The 21,374-nt window shown below is 40.5% G+C and overlaps 1 protein-coding gene across 1 annotated transcript in view; it reads right to left on the bottom strand.

Annotated features, from left to right (window-relative positions):
• LOC129100842 (tight junction protein ZO-2-like) overlaps nucleotides 1–21,374 on the bottom strand; it is a 79,530-nt gene that overhangs the window by 4,126 nt on the left and 54,030 nt on the right. Inside the window, exons 13-22 of the mRNA XM_054610361.1 lie at nucleotides 16,283–16,502; nucleotides 13,833–14,017; nucleotides 12,171–12,266; nucleotides 11,977–12,056; nucleotides 10,138–10,348; nucleotides 9,917–10,017; nucleotides 8,684–8,902; nucleotides 6,087–6,194; nucleotides 2,742–3,215; nucleotides 764–849 (exon numbers count right to left, since the gene is read on the bottom strand). Coding sequence (XP_054466336.1) covers nucleotides 764–849; nucleotides 2,742–3,215; nucleotides 6,087–6,194; nucleotides 8,684–8,902; nucleotides 9,917–10,017; nucleotides 10,138–10,348; nucleotides 11,977–12,056; nucleotides 12,171–12,266; nucleotides 13,833–14,017; nucleotides 16,283–16,502 — 1,780 coding nt within the window. The remainder of the gene's footprint in view (nucleotides 1–763; nucleotides 850–2,741; nucleotides 3,216–6,086; nucleotides 6,195–8,683; nucleotides 8,903–9,916; nucleotides 10,018–10,137; nucleotides 10,349–11,976; nucleotides 12,057–12,170; nucleotides 12,267–13,832; nucleotides 14,018–16,282; nucleotides 16,503–21,374) is intronic.

Here is a 21,374-nt window from a genome sequence, read left to right as displayed (position 1 = left end):
TGGACAATTTGGCAAATTCGGATCATCAATTTGGTACAGATATATAAATACCTCACCAACTAATGGATGAATTGCCATGAAATGGTGTACAGTCATTCATGGTTCCCAGATGATGTATCCTTCCGACTTTAATGATCCCTGACTTTTCATCTTGGTTGACAATTTTGGTTTCAATTGAAATACCTTGACAGCTGTTGTCATAGATAACAGTGAAACCTCTTATAAACAGTCTATACTCACACACACAGACAAGTTTTCCAGAAAAAGACACAGCATGCAATCCAGTGTTAGTGTTTGAAATTTGATCTCATTGATATCAGCCTCACTGTTTACAGATGTTGTAAAATGCCCCAGAAAATAATTAATCTAGAAAACATGGGTATTTTGGGGCATTTTTGACAGCGGATCAGTTTTAAATAGTGCAGGTAGTGATGGAACAGTGAGGAACAACCACAGTGAGCTGTGAGGTGAAGAGATGCAGGAGACATGCTGCACACCTCTAACTGCTCAGCAACATAATGGACTCCTTTTACCGTGTCCTGGCTGTGCATGCAGCATGACATCTTAAGGATTACAACTAAAGACCTTGTATGTGTCTGTGACTTCTAGGGTCTTTAGTAAAAACAGAGGATTGGTGTTAGGCTTTACTATCAGTGACATCTTGCAAACTGGGAGGTTAGCAAACACCGCAGAGACACAATCGTGCTGAAGAACACACTCACAGCGGAGCTTGGAAACGGTCGTATGGCAGTAGTGAGCCTACCCGATAGGCTGCGGGCGACTGTGATCCAGCTTGGCTGTCTTCAGAGGAACAGCGTAGATGTCCGGGTGCCTCTGAGCAATTTCCAGCTGGGAACAAAAATAAGTTGATTAAAGAAAGAAAAAAAAAAGATTAAGAATAAGAAAATAAATTCATACAAGACATATCGTAGTCTGTAAAGCAGATTATCATCATGACTTTTACTCAGTTCATTCATGATCCTCACAAGATGAACCATCCTTATTATCAGCCTCTTAGAAGCTTTTTTTCTTTTCCCTCTTTTGGGCGAAATATCCAAATGACCTACCAAATATCTGGCTTTTTTTTTTAAATAATTTTGTGGATTGTCATAAAGTTTACTGGGAATATTCATGCTTCCAAGAAGTTGAGTCCTTTTAAATTTGTTTGACCTTATGCCGTGTTTACAGAGAACGCAAAGCAAGCTTTTCGTGGGGCCGATCATATACAAAGTCAATGCAAAAACGAAAAGATTGGAATAATCACGACATCACCACAGGCTATCACTGCCACCATGACTGGATAAGTAAATAGAATCTGCTCAAATATTCTTGTTTTAACTAAATCTTTTTAACATGGATGAAGATGTCATACTTCCTGAACACAGGTCTATTGAACTCACTAGCTTTTTTCACATCTGGTTGTATTTGTTTTATTATTCAATCTTGTTTTATATCTAATGTTTTGGATTTTAGTTTACTTTTTTTGTAAAGTCCTTTCTATCTTGTTTTTGAAAGATGCTATAAAACTATCTATAAGTATCATATTTTTGAAAACATTTTGTCAGATAAGACTGACATATAACTGAAGAAAAGATTATTTGTAAAGAAAAGAATAACATGGTATGCAGTAATAAAACATAGCTTGTTAGAAAGTGGAAAATATCTTTTTAAAATGAGAGATTGTGCAAAGATTTAAAAAAAAAAAAAAAAAAGAAGTCTATGAGAAAATGACTCTACTTCTCTCTTGATTTATTCCCTCAGTTAACATCGTAAACACTTGGAAAATGCCTTGATTTATTCCCTCAGTTAACATCGTTATGGTCTCAATCTCTAGTTTCAAGTGTTCTTCAATACAGCATCATGTTCATTTAGTAAATCATGCTCCATTTAGAGTCAAATAGGCCATAAAGCAGGGTATGCTTTAGGGCAGGCTTTCTGTGATTGACAGGTTGCTACCACAGCATTTCAACGGTCTGCGTGTTGTCCAGACTTTGCCTTAGAACTTTAACCCTTTCACAGTGTTTTCAGTTCATGAAAGTCATTTGTAACATTTTGGTCGCCTAAAAATATATACGTTTACTCAGCGTTGGTGGTGAATGTCGATGGCCAAAATGCCGAACACGAGGTTTCAAAACCTTAGTTCACCAACTACACGGTGGACGACTCCACTTCTTATGTCTTTGGTTGTGCTGGATATCTAATATCCCTTAACAATTATTTCCTCTTTTGGGGTTTTTTGGGACTCTGTAGTGGAACACTCTTTTAATGAAATCATTAATAATGTGCCACCTAAGGTTTAATCATATAACAGTGTGTTCCAGACCACATCCCTCAAGATTTGATGTCCTACATGAATGCCTTTTTTTCTCAAATCATGCAATCACGCAAATCATGGTCAAAAATACTCTGGTCTGCATTTTGCTCTCTATGCGATGAGCCATTTTGATTAAGTCACTAATGCAACAAAGTATGAAAGACATATCGGGATTGGCCAAGAGAATAATGTCTCATTACCATACTTATCTAATTGCTATAAACTTCACCCTCCCTTAGCATCTAGAGTGCTGTACTTGTTAGAACAACGACAACATGGGCTGGTATATGCTCTAAAGAGGTACATCTGCAAAGTGACCATTTTGTTGAATCCTACAGAACTGATCTATGAGCCTCCCTCTGTTTTGTGTAATACCCCTCCTGATACTAACTACAGACAAAAAATCATAACACTGAGCTATGCCCACCCTGGCGTTCTGCGCCTCCTGCAGTTCGAGCAACCTCTGGGCTCGGGCGAAGTGGTCCATCTTCTCGAAGGCCTTGATCTTCCCCAGGAAGGACCTCAAGGACGGATCCTCCACGGGGTTGTCCCTCGCCGCCTCCCCCTGCTGCTTACAGGCCGCCACGGTTGCTCCGGGCGGGGCCGCAGGCGAGCGAACTGCAGTCTCCGCCATGGTCCCACAACCGCCAGGCTTTGGCGCGGCGGGGGGTTGGGGCACTCCCGGGGGCCACAGTTTGTGGTGAGCCGGAGGCAGGGGCGGCGGGGCCGATGAGGCGGCGGAAGAACGGGAGATGAGGGGAGGAGGGTCGTTGTTGCTGCTGGCGGGGCTGCTGCTGGGGGGAGTCGTAACTCCGGCTGGAGCTTGGGGGCGGGGGTGGTGTTGACGGTGGTGATGGTGCGGGTTGGCGGAGCCCGGATCGTCCCTCAGAGACAGCTTGACCTGACCAAGGAGGGGAAGCGTTAGAGCCGGAACACATGGCGTTACTCAGTTCTTTGATAATAAACAAAACCATGTAACAGAAACTAAGCAGAAACTCCATAATGCAGCCACCGTGCTCCATACTGAGTATGTAATACCTGAAACTACTCTGACCTCTGGGTTTACTGCAGCAGGTACTCCCACTGAGGGATACATTCAGTTTGTCTAAATTGGATTGTTTGTCCAAACTGTTTTCCTTGGTTTTGATGACAGTAAATGCTGGAGGGATTATTTAGCCCTGTAATCCCAGTAACACCTCAGGGTATCCTAGGATGTCCCGCAAAACTACACTGGGGAAAAAAACACTTGGTCTTCAACAAACCTGGAAAAAATGGCTAAAACAAAATAATTGATAGAAGAATTAGCTGTCTGTTGGTGCTAGTGAGACGGCAAGATATGATGGTTAGAAGTGCAGTAAGGTGTCTAAACTTCCAGACAGATTGCAATGGCTTCTATCCACATTAGCATCGTTAGAGCAAACAAGTAAATACATACCCACATTACTGTGAGGGGATGGTGCAGCAACCAAATCAAAGTTCTTCTACATCTTGAGGCAGCAACAACAATGAGTAATTACTCATTTTTCCATTAAATGTGCAATGTGTACGATCTGGCCACACACTCCAAACAAATAGGGGGCAGCATTTCACCTCTACTATTTGGTCCATACAATCTAAATTTACAGTGATATGTTATACAAGAAAAAGGCCAACCACTAACTAGCAGCATTGCAAGAATACTCTAATGTCAACCAAACTGCTGAAACTCAGAGTGACGGTCATAATAACACTATTATATTCCATCTGTGTGTTTACTATGACACTAACCAGAGGCTGTACGCTCCATGTACGCCTTCACAGTTAGTCAAATGGATTAACTCCAAAATGGCAAAACAAAAGGAGATTACACGCCCACCTTGGTCCTCCATGTGGCCAGGAAACTTCACAGCTGGGAGTAGAGCTCCAGGAGACAGAAGCCCAGTCAGCAGAGCAGCATTGGGAGTCAATAGGGGACTGGAGAGGGCGCTGGGCCTAACCTGTGTAATGGCAGCAACTTTAAAGTGGCCCTATTATGCTTTTCCACTTTTTCCCTCTCCTATAGTGTGTTATATATATTTTTAAATGTAAAAGGTCCATAGAGTGTAAAACCTGAAGTCCACGCTTCTGAGGGGGAGAGTTACCCTCTCAAGAAAACTTGAGATAAAAATATGCATCCGGAAAATAACATAATAGGGCCTGTTTAAGTTTGCTGATCCAGTGAAGGAAGGGGCACTCCCGCCAGGATCAGACCCCACGGCTCTGGGGTTTGCGCTTAGCAAACTGCTAACTGAAGTCCCTTCCGTCTCTCCAAAGTAATCACACGTACACAGGCCCTGTACCTTCCACCCCTACCTTTCTTTGTCCTCTCATGTTGGACTGAGGATAGACTGGATGCTACCGTGACGCTTTATAGCCTCTTGAGGTACAAGTGGTATTACAATAGAGGAGGGTCCGTGGCTAGCTGGTTAGCATATCAGATCATATCAGTAGATATATCTGCAAGGCAATACATAGACATCAACACTGTAACCTCTTCACATTCAGTTTTTGAACTAAAATCCTGGCCAGATCTTACACATTGCACCTTTGAACACTTTAAAGTAAATTTGTGGAAATTTGAGCAAAATGAAATGTGATTTATGTTCCCATTAAGTTCTTGCAGTAGAAAAGGACTAAAATAATGTTTTGGTTCTTTCTGGACAGATGAAACTATTCACTAAAAATTCTACAACGTTTTCATACAATTTACACATTCCACAAACACTACTAGATTTAGTAGACTAGTATGTAAAACGACACTGTGTAACAGAGTTTGAAGCTACGGTCAAAACATTGGCTATCAGAGATGAAAGCACTATAAAAAGTGTTGTTTTAAATGTTTCCAACCAAACCGCAGCTTCTCAACAGCGTTCACTCTTCACTTTGGAGAGAGATAAATACTATTTGATATCAGCTGCTGGGAAGTGCTGTTGGAATGAAAACCTTCTACACAGCTTAAGATTGAACACCACTGCTATACACGAGCCCACCACCATGTACCAATAACTGAGGGGAATTCTGGGTACCCATCTGGTCCAATGAGCTGACGGCGGAGGAGTCTGAACCGCAGCGAGAGTGCTTCCTCCACATCAGGCCGTTCCTCAAAGGGAAGGCCAGTTTGCTCCTCTCAGTGGAGGTAAAGAGCTGCCAGGGTGCATGTGGAGGACAGAGTCAGATGCATGTCGACATACTTACCGTTTGTTACTGAGAAATTATACCACCTATGATTTACATATAACAAAACACTTTTTTATGTGAGATGGAAGAGTGGAGGATGTTGGACTCTTACATACAGTACTTTGTCAGTTATACACCCCAGCAAAATGGTCAGTTTTGGACGACTGTTCTTTCTGTTCACAACTCTTACCCCAAATCCAAAACTATTGTGCTAAAAATCAAATTTGAAGTCATCAAGAATAAAGTGTAGAACAAAATCAAATTTGAAGTCATCAAGAATAAAGTGTAGAACAACAATTGGGAAAGTTGTTTAGATGACACTGAACGAACCCAGGGGAAGGTTCTGAGTATATGGTGTACATGCATAATTCTACATTAGAATAAAGCTATCTTGGGTATACATTTGTTTTTGTTTTTAAATCAGTTTCCATTCACTGTCTTACTTGATGACATCGCACATTTGAGACTTACTTCTCTAGTTTCTGGTTCGGAGAGATAGTAGCTCATGTTCATTAATATTGATTGAACTTTAATTCTTATTCTGTATTATATTGTAGCTGTTGGTGTGTGTCCTCACCTTGCTGTCTGCTAAGAAGACAGGTGGAGAGCTGGACCTGTTGAGGACTTCACGGCTGCTGATTTTCCTCATGCGACTCCTAATGTCTGGACTGTACCTGCGCAAGATCTACACACACACACACACACACACACACACACACACACACACACACACACACACACACACACACACACACACACACACACACACACACACACACACACACACACACACACACACACACACACACAATAGGGGGGTCGGTTGGTGTTTTGCATACCGTTACTCCTTGTCACCCTCCAGTTACTTTTTTTTTTAAGATTTTTTTTTTAATATCTAGTAAGCATTTGTCCCAGAAAACCTCAGCCCTGAAAGGGAAACTTGTCTTGACTGAACTGAAGTCTTGATTTTCCAAGAACAAACTTTTAAATGCAAACCTGTTTTTATTGTGTTGTCTAGACAGGATCTTCAACATATGTTTCTGATTCTTTCTGTCCTCCTCAGTTTGCAAATGTGTACCAATTAACCTGACTTTTTATCTATGAAAACAGTTTTTTTTGTTGTCAGCAGCAGTTTTTGTTGCCGTCATTCTAATTTCGACACAGGGGGGCTGAAGTGCACCACAACCATATGCTCTAAATATGATTAAAGACATTTGTTTTCTTCCAGTGACGTTTCAATTTCTTGATGCAGTTTAAACATATAGTACATATACTGCGTGTTGGCAAGTTATGTACATTAAAAGTGATCCTTACAAAATCCATTTTTATTCACCTGTTTACATAGCAAAAAAAAAAGGTAATTTAGAAAAAGAATCCTGGCAAAAAAAATAAAATAATTATCTTTATCAAACTTTAACCAACCTACTTGGTTCACATAACAATAAAGATTATTCTGGCAAGAACTTTTTCCCCCGTTCTTGAGTGACAAACATGAGAGAAAAACATTTCTAGATCGGATTATTTTTTTCTCACTTGCTTCTAGAGATATTATTTTTCTGTACAGAATAAATTCTGATGTATTACTATGTATTATAGATGTAAATGCAATAGATTGTGGATACAGACTTTAAAGATGCTGTTACCTCATTTCATGGTTAACTATACAACAGCTGCACAGCTACTGATGGCTGGATTGTCCAATCACTGCGGACTCAAAGCTGTAATCTCCTGCCTGCACTACAGATGGCAGCACCACACTGATAGTTAAACTAAGGTCTGCATCAGCCCGTGTGTTAAACAAATAAATACCATAATATAGCACTTCACAGTTGCTTTAGTCTTGACAGCACTTGACAACCTTTTTTGTTTGCACCTGGATTTTATTAAAACAAATGTAAGGCTATTTCTTCATATATTGCACTGTTTATTCTGTTTGATTCAATTTTAGCTTATTTTTTAATCTTTTTTATCAAATTTATTTGATTACTTCTAAAATCCTATTTATATATATATCTTTTTATATTGTGTTTTAATGTCTTTTATGTCTTATGTAAAGCATTTTGAAGTCCCTTGCTGTTGAAAGGTGCTTCATTAAAAAACGTTTGCAGTACTTGTACTTTATATTATGATGCCTTCTACGCCAACACCTTTCAGAGGGAAATATTGTCCTCCGTTACATTTCATCTGACAGTCACTGTTACTACTTACTTTGCAGATTTTCATATTTTGCACAAACAGCATATGTCGCTTTTTGTTTTCCAAGTGCAACATCATGAATGTCTTCTAGGAAAAAACGTTTGTACGCATGCAGCATTAATTCCATTTGTATGAGTCAGCCTTCTTTTTGACGCCTGTATTTTCACCTTACGAGGGTGGCCATTTATAAGCCCTACAAACAGTTCTGCTTTTAGATGACACCAGTTTGTTCAAAGCATTTTAGAACTAGGGCCGGGTGGTATGGCCTAAAATATATATATCACGGTATCATTTTGAAGCCCTGACGGTTACACATTATATTTCACGGTATATTTGTTTTTCCTTAAATGTCAATAGAAATGCTTTCTCTCAAGTCAATGTTAAAAATTAAAAATGTTATCTTTTAATTTGTTATTTTCTTCTGTAGGTATTTGCAGAAAACACAACATTTAAATGAATAAGAAATAAATATTTATTTTCTATTTAAAAACCTCTTTGAATTAAAAACAAATCTTGGCATTAGTAGTTTTAATGCTGTATAATAACTGCTTAGATGTTGTGTTAGGGAGTTAAACAGATCTTATTTCCCTCTCTAAAATCTATTCGATGTTGCTGTGAAAGCATGTCCTTCAAACAAACAGGATTTATTGATGTTTCTCACCAAAAACAACATAATGCAAGAGAACATATCACGATAATAATTTACGGTTGCCCGACTCATTTTAATTCATACAGGTGTACTTTTTTCATACCTGTGTACTTTCTACACCTTTTATATCTTCCAACCTATGCTAAGTGAGGTACAAGTACCTCAACATTTTACTACAGTACTTGGGTGAGTATATTTTCTTTCCACTACTGCCCTAAGGTCAGTATAAACATATTAATAAACAGTTTTCAGTAGCATGGATGTCACAATGTGTGTCTGTGTGTGTGTGTGTGTGCATGTGTGTGTGTTAGTGCGTGCCTGACTCTGACCTCCTCGGCCGTGACGGGCTCTGATGAGCGGCTGATGGCGGAGATGTGAACCATCTCCGCGTCAGGCTCGTTGTCGGTGTAGGCCCCGCCCTCGTCGGCTGTGTCATCGAGGTCGGAGGTCAGCCGGCTGTCCATGCTGAGGTAGTCTGCGGACATGGCGGACAGGAAGGACAGGCGCTCCACGTCCTGGCAGTCCAGATCACTCTCTACTCCCTCCAGCTAAAAGAGACACATGATGGATCTTGGGTGTACAGGAAGGAAGGAAGGACAGACGGATAGCACAAGAACAAGAGAGAAGAAAGAAAAACAAACAGAGCCGAGCTGTAGAGCACTACTGGTAGGAAGTAGGAAGACACACAGTGAGCATGCTCAGAGCGCACGCATGGGTGGCTGCTATGAAGGCGACAGGAAGATAGAAGGGCAGTAAGTGCACTACAGACTACAGAGACTGAATACCAACTAAAACTAATGCAGTCTAATACAACAATCCTCAGATATAACCCCCTTCTCATGTTCAGAGTGTAATTTAGCCTTCCCTCATTGATACAAATGGTGTGGACAAAATAACAGAAACACATAAGGAAACCAAAGACCCCTCCGCTTTAACCCCACATGCTCCTTTTACAGCCTGGGTAGTTTTTGACCATCATTCCTATCAAAGTGTGAGAACACTTCAGTCCCCAGTGTCATTGCTGAGAGCTGGAGTCAAAGTGGCTCTGCTTGACTTTACACTTTGAGTTTTACACAATCTGTTCTACATCACAGTGAGGCGTAGATGTCTCATATTTGAACAATTAACTGAGGTTAAACTTTTTTTGTCATTAATGCTCAAACTATCAATACATTTTGACAATAGTACATGAGAAAGATAATCTTTGAAAAAAATCAGGTTCCTTTTAGGGCTTCTTACAGCTTTTGCAGGATTCCATCACGTCCGTTGGATAACAGCCAATCAGAGCCAAGGAATCTCTAATGCAGCTTTAAAGCCACCATGTGAAGAATTAAAAAAAACCTTGTATCTCCATCGGGGCAGACAGTAATAGGGCAAAGGTAACACCCAGATTGCACCAATTTTCAAAAAAAAGTTTATTCATCAGGATAATTAAAAATTAAAAGATGCTTTTATTACATTGAAAATGTTTCACATGGGGGATTTAATTCCCTGGTTATCCTTGATGGAAGTTCATGGCGGAAGCCTCTGAAATGGATGTGTGTGTGTGTGTGTTTATTTACCTTGCCGTCAGAAACCCACACAGCCTGCATCTGCTGCTCTCTGATAGAGTCTTTGACGCCACCGTACCAGGCGTCGTTGGCAGAGTTCAGATCAACGGTGGCTGGATAAGAAAACCATCCAACCTCAGCATACACACTCAAATCAACAGCAAATATATAAAGCTACAGCTACAGCACTACTATTCTGTGAATCACACCCGGACTACGTGTGTGGACTGTACCAGTGAATAAGTGTGAGCAGGTCTTCCTCAGTTTGACGGCCTGTTCGTAGAGTTTGCGGGCGCTGCGGTTGGAGTTGGGGACGATCCTCTGTCTCATGGCCTTGATGCCGTGCTTGCTGTCTGGGTTGAAGAAGATGACAATGGGGTACCACTGGGTGTAGTTCAGGGTGTCCACCGCCTTGGGCGTCACGTCCAGCAGAGCGTGCTTGTCCTGTGTGGCGAAGGGACAGGTTTTTGGTATGAAGGCTGTATTACAAAAGCTTTCTTTTTTTTAAGGCCTCATGATGCATCAACAATTGACTGTCCTCATGCAGATGAAAAGTTGAATTGATAAGCTCAAAAATGCTGAGTAGTTTTGCTGCTACAGCCATATTGTGTCTGGTATGACCAGTAGCTGAAGATGGTCCAAGGGAAAGTGAAGTCTGGACTGTCGCTGAAACATTGGAGTTAGAATGGAACCCGTACTGCTGAGCTGCTGAATTTCCACAGGAACTATCGTTTTTTGTATGCTAATAAATGTTTATCAAGAGATGCTGTCTTAATATCATGTATATTTTCATATGCATAAAGTTGGAATGACAATAAAGAAAACTTGAACTTGATTATTAGGGTTTCAATGTTTAATATGAAGGTCTGAAGTAGATACTCTTATTTTAGTCTATGGAGGTACCGTAGTCTGAGACTACTTATTTTTCATTAATAGAAGAAGACCTTAATGAGAAAAAATGAAATATAGCAGAAAGGACAGCAGCAGCTAGCCCGGAGTTTCTACTGCCAAACAGAGCTGTATCCCTTTCCCTTTATTGTAAATTATTCAATGCGCTTCCTTTAACCGCATCAATATCTTCTACAAACCAAGAGCTCGGAGCACCCGCACTCTGGCTTCAAGTATAATGTGCATAAGCCAGGACATATCAAATCAAAGACATTGCATTACGAGTTCATGCCGCAGATTAGCTTGTGTTCCGAACAGGAACTTATCTCTTCCTTTTCATAATGCTTTTGTCATCCACAGCTGCTGCTGCTGGGATCTTGGACTAGTATACTGTCTCTCTGTCTTACTCTCAGTATAAATGTTCCTTTCTTGAAGGAAGAGTTTCTTGGCAAGAAAAGAAACCATCCTTTTTTTATCCAAAGAACCCTTTTTTGAATAAAGAGTTCCTTGCAGACCAGAAACCCCAAAAAACTGTGTCAAAGGGTTGTCGGTAGAACCTCTTGAGTGGGCTCTAGATGAAACCATTTAAATATAAAGGGTACCCATTGGAACCCCCTGGTCGGGTTCTTGTTGGCACCATTCGAAGGTGCAAAGGTTCTCTTTGGAGATTGGAGAAAATCTCCAATGAGGTTTTGGGGTGGAACCATTACACCATAGAAGGGTTCTCTGTAGAACCTCTCATAGGAGGTTCTTGGTGGAACCATCATTGATGCTTCTGGGTATAACCCTTTGAATTGGTTCCAACTGGAAACCCTTATAAAATGTTCTGCCAGGAACCAAAAAGGGGCTCTCTTACGGGAACAAGCCTAAGAACCTATATGGTTCTATTTAGCACCTTTATTTTTATTAGCTTTGCTCTCAAGTGTCTTTTGCTAAAACGATCTTGAGAATTATAAAAGAAAATAGAATAAAAGTGCTTAACAAACTAACTGTCAACCTAAACCACTAATGGAACACAGATCACCGATGTTCAGAGGTTGGTTATGGTATATTGCAGGTTGTTTTAACTTTAAAATCTACAATTTTATAGATACAGATTGATAAAATGTCATTCCCAAAATGAATATATATTGGATATGACATGAAATTAGTGTGTGTATGTGTGTTTGCTCGTGAGTGGGCACCTGCTCAATGATTTGTCGGATGGTGTTCAGGCGAACCACTCCCGAGGACTTCTCAGATCCGGCGTCTTTCGGTTCGGTTTCTAACATAAAAACACAGAAAAAATGGAGAGGTTATATAGGAGCAATAGTCGTAAATCTACTCACTGGGCAAGGAAGACTTTCACATACAAACACATCAACAAAAAGAGACTCACTGGCAACAACAAACAGGTCGGGCAATTCAGAGGCAAGTTTCTCGTTGGCAGCATCAGCGATGGGGCCGAACAGCACCACGGGACGCCGGAAACCAGCTGCAACGACACACTGTTGATTACAATGCTGCCTACAGTTTAGAACATTTACATCATTTACACACTGACGGCCAGTTCTGGAGATCCGACATACACATGCTGATACGGTTTCAAGTCTGTTTCACTGAAAGTCAACTGGTCTTAAACAGAACCAGACCAATACGAAGATTCTGTGGCTGATACAAATATTATCTATATTTGAGAGTTAGAAAACAAACATACTTCGATGTATCTTTCCGATTTTTTTACATAAACAAGACACGTATTGAGGAGGACAATTTACAGAGTAAAAATAAACAGTTCTCTCTGGAGGACAAACTATGTAGTGGAGACATGGAAACAGGTTAAACTATGACATTTCTAAATGACATCAAACACACTTTGACATTGTACTGTACATGTCTTGTTACTTACTGACCAACATATTTTCTGATAGAATATATCTGTGAATGGCTTAATTCAGATGATAATATTAGCCAAGCCATTGTTCCAATCTAAAAGTATAAGGTTCTGGTTATGACCATGCTCAATATTAATGCATGTTGGTTTGGTGGCTATGTGGTCACTTTCCTAAGAATATATCTGGTTAAATATGTTTTGAGTAAGTCATGTACATTCTTTAAGCCAGTAATCACGAAGGACAGGAAAACCATGACGGTTGAGCCTATGGAAAACTATATTTCAATACACAATCCACCTATGTGATCTAGATGGTCCCTATTTTAGATCTCAGAAGAGCATCTTTTTGTCAGTCAGAGCCTGGGGAGAAAAAGATTCAGAGGCTGTCTAACATCTGAAATCTGAGACTGGACGATGGATTGTGACCAGACTGTTGAACCGTTCACAGCCTGTGGACTGTCTATGCACTACAAATGGAGACTAACTCATTGGTCTTTCTCTGTCCTTATAACTGCAAAACCAGAGCACTGAACCAAACGTGAGTTTTTAGGTGTTTTTGAATCTCTGCCAGGCTTAAACCAGAGGGGAGATGATGCATTTGGTTTGTGTGTGCGTGTCTCTGTCCGTCTGTCTGTCCAGGGCTAATCTTGCATACTACAAAACCAATCAGTTTAATAGTTTTTGGTGCTCTTTTATGACTATGCTTAAGGACCTCTCGTGGTTGTGGTGCTTCATACTGTTTGAAAAACTATTTTACTGAATGCTGAGTCCTCACTCCTTTTAACCGTACGGTGGGGGCCGAAAGTGATCAACAACCGCTTCAGTAGCAAAAGGCTTGTCCAGCAATCAGCTAGGCTACAAACGTGTTTTACGTAGTCTGTTGCAGGCCACATACTGGTCTTTGTCGTGGCTCAAAAACTTAAATCCATTGAAAAGTTTCAATAGAAAGGTAATTTTGAACTGGAGAAAATGCAGACTTCCATACCTGTTATGTTATTATAAACCAAAATTAGGCAAGTCACAGATGAATAAATCCCTGGAGCAGTGTGAGACAAATGACATTCAACTCTTATTTGTTTGTCAGGGGAGAAGGAGACAAACCTGACGGAGACCTGAACTTCACTGAGTGGATGTTTTACATTTCCCAGTATTCAGACAATCACCCACCTTCTCGGAGCACCACTCGCTCATACGCTGGGAAGCGGGTGGCCAGTGTCTGACTGCTCAGGTTTTCTCTGCTCTTCCTCAGGTCCTTCCTCTTCAAAGAACGTTGGCCTCGCAACCGCCAGAAGTCCGCTCGATCGCCCGCGACAGCTTTATGGGAGCTCTGGACACTGGCCATCTGCTCCGCTCTGATGGGGAGAACTGTCACTTATCCATTCATTGTTCGGATACATATTTGTGTTGAAACCAGTTCTGAAGCTCTGTAGTGCGTCAAACTGTACATGCAATAGAGTTATTCACAGATCTGAACTGTCTAAATATCTAAGTTTGCCAGTCTGATTTGGCATAGCGAAAACCCAATGTCACACTTGCATGTGCAGCACTTGACTCGTCCTGTTTGGTTTCTTTTCAGTTGAGAAACATTGCTAAACTCAGGTCAATTGTCTCTAAAGCTGAGGTGGATATATCATTCAGGCTATTTTTTATAATTGTCTCCATCCTGGATTGCTTACAAGTGATCCAGCTTTTGAAAAAGTTGAAAGAAAAGACTTCTTAAAAGGTCTCCATCAATTTTCAGGATCCAATCCGACATTCTTTTGATCACTTCTGGAGCTCTAAATTAGTGATCTGCTCCAGCCTTACAGACCAGCAGGTCTCTGAGGTCTTCTTCAGGGTTTGTTGGATGTTCTTGCTACTCCAGGCTTAAATTAATGTTAAATTCACACTACATGTTATAAGCCCAATAATGGCCTGACTAGACATGGGGCATCAGGACACTGTATGGACACTCAAGACGCACCTGTTGTTTAGTTTTATTGAATTGGTATTTTCTATATTTATATTGTGGTAGCTTTGATGATGGTGCAGTGCAGTGCCTCGAGTTGGGCATTTTGGCCGCTGCCATCTTGGTTTTTAGCTGGGTTAATTTGGTTTTAAGCAACTAGAAGTGACACGAGAGGGTGGAGCTAAATACAACCGAGCACTGAATATGACATTTGCTGGTTACTTAAATGTACTATTACCGTTCATGAAGTGAAAACACACTGACGGGGTCAAAGTTGTAAGACGAAAACAAAAAAACAACGGCAATCACAAAGTAGCCAAGCCCTAAAGCATACCCTGCTTTATGGTCTGTTTGACTCTAAATGGACCATCATTTACTTAATGAACATCATGCTGTATTGAAGAAGACTTGAAACTACAGATTAAGACCAGAAACTCATGTTTACAATGTTTACTGGGGTAATAAATCAATAAGTAGGGTCATTTTCTCATTGTTTATAATTTATTCCATCTTCCATCAACATAATAAATAGCAACAAGTAGTATTATATGATATGATTTTATTGAAGACTAATATATTGTGACTTGATTATATATTATCTGTGCTGATCACACCTAGTTGTACTATTTTATTAATTGTAACTATTGTCGACGTGTGTTTAGCATGTTTATACATGAGTGTATGTATCATCTATGTTGTATGCCTGCATGTGGATAATGATGCTGGCAAGTGTTTTGTGTCATGCAATGGCTTGGAGCCCTAGACAAAATTCCCTGCGTGAAAATTAAGTATGTCTTATCTTATCTTATATACCCTGAACTTCATGTCTTTGATTGTGGAGAACTTTGTGTCATGTCCTTTAGATAAATGCTATAGACATAAACTTTACCTACTTAGCTATTAATTGAACAAACTCTTGGCATTTTAAAGTACACACTCTTTTCCCCCAGAGTGAATGTGTGGTGTTAATTAAAACACACAAGACTCATACCGAAGCAAACCACTGGGATATGTGTCGTCTCATTTCAGTGATTTACTCTGCCTCAGGGCTCTGGACCTGTAATCACAGCAACCCTCCCGGGGCGGTTAGAGTACTGGTACTGCAGTGCAGCAGTGCTGTGCATCTTTCTTCCTAATTTTGTGCCATTGAAAGTAGGCTTGTAAATGAGAAAGATTCAGAGGAGACTGTTCACAGACTACTACACTCTTGCTTGTGACAATTTTATTTTACATGCATACTTGGGTATCTTTATATGATTAAGGTTATTTCTCTACAGTTATGTTAAGGACCTGAGCACTGTAACAGTAACCTTTCTCTCTATTTGGTTTCCTGCTATTCAAAGTTGCAACGTGTAAGGCCAGGATTTTAGTTTAAAACATTATCAACAGAATGCAATAAGGTTGCAGTGTTGATGTATGTCAAATACATTTATGTATTGTGTTGCAGAGATATCTGTAGCTTCCATTCCAACATGAGAGGAAGAAGAATTTATGGGTGAGTGTTGTATGAAGCACCCACCTGGTTCCGCCATTGGAAAGGTGGTTTCAGATGCAGTTAGATGACTAGACAAGCATTTTCTTTAAAGCATACTGAGGCCTTTCCCGCCCTCTGAAGAACACACCTTTATAGTTGTTGTAGTCCATAAAAAGGAACCGACTGATGGCCTACCTGCTCTTGTTGGGGATGATGCCCTTCTCCAGCAGCTGCTTGTCCTTGCCAACACGGATTGCCAGCCAGTTGCCGAGCTTGCCATCGTAGAGGGTGTCCACCACCTTGAAGATGTCCCCCCGGCTGAAGGCCAGGCTCTGAGGGGTCTCCTTCTCGTACTCAAAGTGGGTCCGGATGAAAAAGGAGTCTCCACGCCCGGACACCAAGATGTCATTGTAGACTAGACAAACCAAAAAAGAGAAGGGGGCGTTATTAGGAGAGAAAGAAAGCTGGATGTAGGAGCAGAGGAGAGGAGGCAGCAATAGAGGAGAATGATGCTCAGTCACAAGACTCTGTTTGAAGCAACTTCAGGTTCTCAAACTTCCTGCGAGTTCAAGTGAAGCCTGATGCTGCTGGCAACCTGAAGCATCTGCCAGTCCACCACATGCACTTTTTGTGCCAATTGATATATTTCAGTTATTAAAAATACACCTTTTACTAGCTAGGGTGTTCTTCTTAAACTAAATAAACAGACTATTTTTGAACCCTTATTATGAATTGTAGGTATATATTTATTTTGTATTAATTACACTGTTAGACTGCAAGACTGCTTTGAAGGTACAGAGGCACCCAAATTGTGTCACACTTATGAAACATTCTTTATGTATTACTGATGCCTCTATATGACCTACATAAGTAAGACCATCTACAAGAAGATTGGCTATTTCTATAAAAGTTCATCTTAAAGCCTAAAACACTCCAACTATTGTCCACAGGGACCACCAAAATCCACACGGAATCAAAGTTCCTCATAGAAGCTTGAATGAAAGTTTGAAATCTAATAATGTTAGTACATTTCAGGCAATGACCATTTATAGTAAATAATAAGGCTCAGCTCTTTGAGGGGCTCCACACAGCAACTCAAAAGGGCATCCCCTCCCATGAAGGCGGGACTTGATTGTCTCTATACGCACAATCATAACCATTGGAGTAAATCACCATCACTTGACTATGAAAAATAATGTTATTCCAATCATACAGAGCAGGGCTATGTGCATTTATCCTAGGTGCATTCTGACACCAATACTACTATGCCTCCCTGGGTTAGCAGCTGCGCCGGCTTCCGGCTGCGATGACAAGCTGATCCGCCACTCTAGACCCTTCTGATTCCACCAGACCGCCGCAGCGCATTTTAGAAGGGTGCCTGTTCCCTGTTAAAATATGCCCCTAGTCTATTTTTGAGTGTTTCCTTTGGTGGTTAAGGAGATGCATCCCTAACTCTTCTCTGTAGGCTACAGCAGAACAAAGCAGCAAATAACAACAATTAACATAAATAAATATTGAAATAGACAGTTTGATTATTTATTTATTTCACTGATAAGTTCACCCTGCATTCATTATTTCTGAGGACTTAAAATCAATGATAAATTTCATGGCATTAGCCCTTTGCGTCCTCAAAAAATGTACTACCTCTTCAGGCCTTCCCCCTAAAATGATTAAATTCCAAAGCATAGGCTTTGGGACATCGTCTTTGATTTGACCTTTTTTTATATTGCCATAATGATAAAGATGCTTTGTGAACATCTAAATCTTATTATCTGTTTACTTCACAAATTATTGGAAATTAAAGCCTTAGGCTGAAAAGAACTAGCACGTGAAACCTTTGAGCTTGGACTACTTTGTTGCACGTGCTGTTCTTCAAAGGTCAACCTCAGCGCAGAAATTTCCAGTCTCATTTGCACAATCAAAAGGAAATGCACACATTCGTCTGACTGTTGCATGGAAATAAACTATACGGCCTGCTCCGGGCTCCAGCGGGGCTCCCTGATTTGATGTTCGTGGTCCGACAAAGCGCTGACCCAAAAGGACCAACAGAGGCAACAGTCACACTGACTACGATCCACTGCAGCAAAGGCTGGCCGGCCGGCTGGCTGCACACGAGGCTTCACACACACTGAAGACTCAGCTGCAGCATATATTCAGTCTACTTTCATCTCACAACGATAAAATACATAAAACAAAGTGTTCCCCTTGCATAACCTTCTTCTAGTTTAAGTACAACTCCCAATTTAAAACACATTATGCAGCATTTCCCCTGGGTTGTCTGCTTTGGCCTGGCGGATGGGCCGGAGGTGTTTTGTTGTCCCGTGTGTGTGTGTGTGTGTGTGTGTGTGTGTGTGTGTGTGTGTGTGTGTGTGATTGTGTGTGTGTGTGTGTGTGTGTGTGTGTGTGTGTGTGTGTGCGCTAACACAATTACATCAACCAGATTCAGTTCGCAAATTCAACAATTTAAAGTTTCTTTAAATATTTATCAGTTGTTTTTCGAAACAATGAACTGTCACTTTTTGAAATTGAACCATTCTGCAAATCGGCACAAATGAAATCAACTGCACAGCACTGATTTAAAAATAAAATATATCACTTTTAAAGCGCAAATAGGCCCATTTTTTTCAGGCAGGGGGGGGGGCTAACTCACAGTATTTCCATTTTTTAAAACAGTGGTGAAGAACAAGAGGAGCAAATGCTAGGAGTTGAGTTTTCTTGGTTGAACTGTGGCTTTAACTGCATGCCAAGTTAATCAGATCAACACAACCAAATTTCCTCCTAAGCTACCATATGACCAGTTGCTGACAAGCAATGTGGCATTTAAAAGGTTATGTATTTTGAAGTAGTGCAGTGCTCTCTCCACCTGAAACACACCAGGGCTACGTTACATCACTTCCAGCAAACTTCACAGAGAACAGTGTGGACAAAACAAGATCACTGATCTGTTTGAACTGAATTTTCTTTGGTCTAGTTCAGCTAAAAACACAGAATCCGTTAGCACGCTAGTGTGTCGTTCACTACAGTAAGTTTGTAACCGGTACTGATGACGTCATAATGGGTTCACTTGTTCAACTAACTTAAGCGGTCTGGATAACAAACACTTGATTGTCCTGCTGTTAATACAGACATGAACTAACAAACGACACTTGCCTTGATCGTGTACTCTGCAGGATGAATTTTCGGGAAACACTTGAGTGGATTTTTGTTATTTTTGGCATTAAAGAAACATCTTATTTGCCTGATTGGGGGTTTAAACAATGTGATGTTTTTTGCTGTGGTATTCTAAATGTTTTAATGATTGTCTAAAAAAGATTTGGCCAACAGTCTTCACTGGAACACACTAGATTTTTTTGTATTTCCACTCTCACATTCGGTCTGTAACATATGTTGTATAGTATAACATTATGTCCCGAAAATCATTTTATTCTTATTCTTTATTCTTATCTTGTAATTGGGACCATGCTTGTTTTACCACAAGTGCAGACAAATAAATATTTCTTATCTTCTTACCTATCTCTTGCTGCAAAAACAAATTGCCTTTTGGAGACAAATAAAGTTCACGCCAGAGCTATCAAAATGTTGGTAATATGGTAATATTCTCTGTATGTATTTTTTCACGTTTTACAAATGTTTTAACATGAGCCAGACCAAACAACAGTGATAGCAATCATATCACATCCTTACAGGGTTAGTAGAATAGGCTGTAATGTATATTTCTGTTTTTAACGCAATGGTATCGGATTGCTAATCGTTTTTTCGCCAAGTTCAGAAATCAGTATCGAGAAAGAAAAATGGTATCAAAAACAAAAGGTGCATCATAAATACACTTAACTTATGCTACATAGGAACCAGTCTGTGTTGTGCCGCCCCTTTAACCTAAGAGAACATTATGACTAAGCCAAGTTTACATATTTAAAGATGTATTTTACTGTACTAGTGAGGACCTTGTATGGATTATATTTGTCCTGGTATGTAAATCTGACCTGAAAATCAATCGAAATCCCTTCCTATCCATAATGAACCTTACAGTGGCAACCCTGACCTCTCATCCACTACCATTTGTTTTTTTCTTTTTTATGAGAGGACATGCCAACTCTCTCTGATGACCTTTAATGTCCTCTCAACAGTTCCAGTCAGTCAGTTTTCATGTCATGTCAGGGCTCTGCTTCACTGTGCGATGTGTTTTTGCTTCATAAATAGATTTCTCCAATAAAAAAGCCCCTTTTTTTCCAGAGCCACACGCTCAAGGGGGTCAATGTGCTGATTGCATAACACAGTTGGAGGCGTGTGCCCATGTGTGTCACGGTTGGCTGAACCAAAACTAGCCTGATCTGGTCTAAAAGCCTTGAGGGACCAAGCTGGTATCTCCATCATTAAATGGAAACATCACAGAGAAAGAGGGAGATGGGGAGAGAGAGAGGGAGACTATGATCCTGTGGTGTTGACTGTGGGCAGAGCATTGTGGGAAAGTACAGTGTGTTCTGGGATAGTCCACAATTCACTGAAAGGCCTACAACTGAGTCACTTAATATTGCTCAGAATGACACCTTCCATTGTTAGCCAACGTTTCTCAAACAGGAGGAAATGGTGCATTTGTTGGAGACTATTTTCACTGGCAGATTAATCCACATTTGATACTCTAGTGAGTATAGTGGATTGGTTCACATTGTTAAAATAAAAGGTTTGTCCTGAAGGTGATACTAGAGAAAAACTATAACGCTGAGTTCACACCAAAGGCACACAAATTGTGTGATCTTTTCTGTTAATTTGCGTCACTCGGGCTGGATGTGTCAGAGGAGGGGAGGGGCTTACCTCCATGTAAATACCAACAGATGGGTTCAGAGCATCGTTGACACCAAAAAAACACATGGCCTAAATAATCACTATTGCTGCCTTGTGCCTGCTATGGAAGTCCCAAGTACTTGGAAATCCAAATGACGTTCGGGTTCATGTGTCTCTGTATCTAGAAAGTCACATGTCTGCTGAATTAATAGGCTTCACTTAAGAGGTATAAACAAAAATAAACAGATTTAAATGAAAGAAAAGGGATCAAAATGATGCCAAAATGACTACATATTGATACCGATTTGCCAGGTCTGTCCTCAAAACAACAAGCAAACAAATTTTAAAACTATTGTTTTTCTGAGTCAGGATCCAGCTGGGGCTAGGCTATGCTAACATTGCAGCTGCTTTGTCCTACTTATTTTCCCTCCATATATGATTTCACAACATCTAAACTTCAGGAGAAACCCATCGCTGTAAGGATTTGGCGACCTTGGCGTCTTAA

This window comes from Anoplopoma fimbria, chromosome 13 (genome assembly GCF_027596085.1).
Source record: "Anoplopoma fimbria isolate UVic2021 breed Golden Eagle Sablefish chromosome 13, Afim_UVic_2022, whole genome shotgun sequence".
Taxonomy (NCBI): Eukaryota; Metazoa; Chordata; class Actinopteri; order Perciformes; family Anoplopomatidae; genus Anoplopoma; species Anoplopoma fimbria.
The sequence above is the reverse complement of the archived record's forward strand: the minus strand, read 5'-3'. Positions and strand labels throughout refer to the sequence as shown.